The sequence below is a fragment of the Bos javanicus genome, chromosome 24 (genome assembly GCF_032452875.1).
Source record: "Bos javanicus breed banteng chromosome 24, ARS-OSU_banteng_1.0, whole genome shotgun sequence".
Taxonomy (NCBI): domain Eukaryota; kingdom Metazoa; phylum Chordata; class Mammalia; order Artiodactyla; family Bovidae; genus Bos; species Bos javanicus.
This window is the reverse complement of record NC_083891.1, coordinates 608,336-611,097: the sequence shown is the minus strand read 5'-3', so window position 1 is coordinate 611,097 and position 2,762 is coordinate 608,336. Positions and strand designations below refer to the sequence as shown.

At 44.7% G+C, this 2,762-nt stretch overlaps 1 protein-coding gene across 1 annotated transcript in view; it reads left to right on the top strand.

Moving 5' to 3' along the window:
* Positions 1–46: 46 nt before the first annotated feature.
* LOC133237430 (probable 2-ketogluconate reductase) overlaps positions 47–2,762 on the top strand; it is a 31,679-nt gene continuing 28,963 nt past the window's right edge. Inside the window, exon 1 of the mRNA XM_061399468.1 lies at positions 47–348. Coding sequence (XP_061255452.1) covers positions 205–348 — 144 coding nt within the window. The 5' untranslated portion in view covers positions 47–204. The remainder of the gene's footprint in view (positions 349–2,762) is intronic.

The window sequence follows — 2,762 nt, the reverse complement described above, 5'->3', positions numbered from 1 at the left end:
GCGCCCGCAGAGCGTGAGCGCCGGGCAGTGCGTGCGCGCGCCCGGGCCGGGCAGGGGCGTGGACTCCACTCTGAGAGACTGGAGGCTGAAGGTGGGTGGAGTTAGTGTAATGAGCGTCTTGGAGGCGGTGGCTGCTTCAGACCTACTGTGTTTCCAGTGAGTCGGCGTCCGAGCTTCCGCGGTGCGACCGGGACCCAGGAGTGAATGAAGAGGATAACCTCTCTGAGGAAGGGCTCGTCGCCGTTCACTCCCACACAGAGCCCCCTAATTACTTTGGAGGCCCTGCTTTCCAGACGCAAGCACAGTTGCTTTACTTGTGAAAAGCTGTTCATTAACAGAAAAGTACTGGTAAGACGCAAATCCGCCCCCCCCCGCCCAAATAACTTATTGAAATTAGTTTTTCTAAACATTTTTTTTGTTGTTCAGTTCAGTTCAGTTGCTCAGTCGTGTCCGACTCTTTGCGACCCCATGAACCGCAGTATGCCAGGCCTCCCTGTCCATCACCAAATCCCGGAGTCCACCCAAACCCATGACTATTGTGTCGGTGATGCCATCCACCCATCTCATCCTCTGTCTTCCCCTTCTCCTCCCACCCTCAATCTTTCCCAGCATCAGGGTCTTTTCAAATGAGTCAGCTCTCTGCATCAGGTGGCCAAAGTATTGGAGTTTCAGCTTCAGGATCAGTCCTTCCAATGAACACCCAGGACTGATCTCCTTTAGGATGGACTGGTTGGATCTCTTTGCAGTCCAAGGGACTCTCAAGAGTCTTCTCCAACACCACAGTTCAAAAGCATCAGTTCTTCTGCACTCAGCTTTCTTTATAGCCCAACTCTCACATCCATACATGACTATTGGGAAAACCATAGCCTTGACTAGACGGACCTTTGTTGGCAAAGTAATGTCTCTGCTTTTTAATATGCTGTCTAGGTTGGTCATATTGTTATTGTAAAATTTAAATAATATAAAAGTTAACATTTTAGCTATATAGTTCAGTGGCATTTAGTATGTTCACATCATTTTGCAACATTACCACTCCAGATACTTATTTTGCTTAAAAGCTTTGTTGAGATATTATTCACATACCATTTGTGGCTCAGCTGGTAAAGAATCCGTCTGCAATGTGGGATCCCTGGGTTGGGAAGATCCCCTGGAGAAGGGAAAGGCTACCCACTCCAGTATTATGGCCGAGAGGATTCCATGCGCCATTCCATGCGCATTCCATGTGACATGGGTCGCACTGAGTCGGACATGAATGAGCGACTTTCACTATGTTGTACTACTACCATCAAGTGATGCACCCATTTAAAATAAGATGGTTTTTCACAGAGTTATGGAACTCTGTGATCCAGTTATGGGCGGGCATGGCAGTCCACTCCAGTATTCTTGCCTGGAGGATCCCCATGGACAGAGGAGCCTGGTGGCCTGCAGTCTATGGTGTCTCAAAGTGTTGAACACTTCTGAGAGACTAAGCAGAGCAGACACAGCAGTTAGTCCCACATCCTTCTCATCCCTTTTGCTTTTGGCAACTTTTAATCTATCCTAGGGCCTTCCCCGGTGGTTCTAGTGGTAAAGAACCTGCCTACCAATGCAGAAGACAAAAGACAGTTGTGTTGCATGCCTGGGTGGGGAAGATCCCCTGGAGGAGGGCATGGCAACCCACTCCAGTATTCTTGCCTGGAGAATCCCATGGACAGAGGAGCCTGGCAGGCTGCAGTCCATGGGGTCGCTAAGAGTCAGACACGACTGAGCGACTTCACTTTTCACTTTTCATTTTCATGCATTGGAGAAGGAAATGGCAACCCACTCCAGTGTTCTTGCCTGGAGAATCCCAGGGACGGGGGAGCCTGGTGGGCTGCAGTCCATAGGGTTGCACAGAGTCAGACATGACTCAAGCGACTTAGCATGCATGCAGGCAACCTATCCTAGATGTTTTGTGTAAATGTAAACATAAATATGTAGTCTTTTGACTTCCTTCACTTAGCATAATGTTCCCAGGGTTCACCCACATTGTATAAACATAATAGCAGGCATCAGCACAGTTGACCCTTGAACAACACGGATTTGAACTTACACATGTACTATGTGTACTACATGGCCTGCAGTTGGGTAAATCTGGGGAACTAGGGATATAAGGGGCCAACTGTATAGTTATGCAAAGATTTTTGACTTCACAGAGGGACATCACTGAAGGATCAACTGTACTTAGTTCCTTTTTGTTGTTTGTTGTTTAGATATACTGCATTTTATCTATCCATCAATTAATTGACATTAGAGTTGTTTACACTTTTTGGCTGTTATGAGTAATGCTGCTATGAACACTCATATACAAGTTTTTGTATAGATTTAAGTCTTCATTTTTCTTAGTTATATACAGGTGGGGTAGCTGAATCATATTATAATTACATATAATGTTTTGAGAAATTGCCAACTGTTTTCAGATGCAGCTATACCATTTTACATTTCCAACAGCAAATGATGGTATTGGATTTCTCCATGTCTTTGTCTCTTGTTATTTGTGTGTTTTTGTAGCTGTTTTTTTGGAATGATATCCTGCTAGTTGTGATGTTTTATTACATCAAAACTTTCCTTGATGGTTAGTGCTATAGAGCATCTTTTAATATACTTGTTGGCCATTTGGAGAAATGTCTGTTTATATCCTTTGGTCACTAAAAATGGATTAGTTGTCTTTTTACTATTGAGTTACAGGAGTTCTTTATACATTCTGGATAGAAATCTCTCATCAGATATATGATGTGAAAATA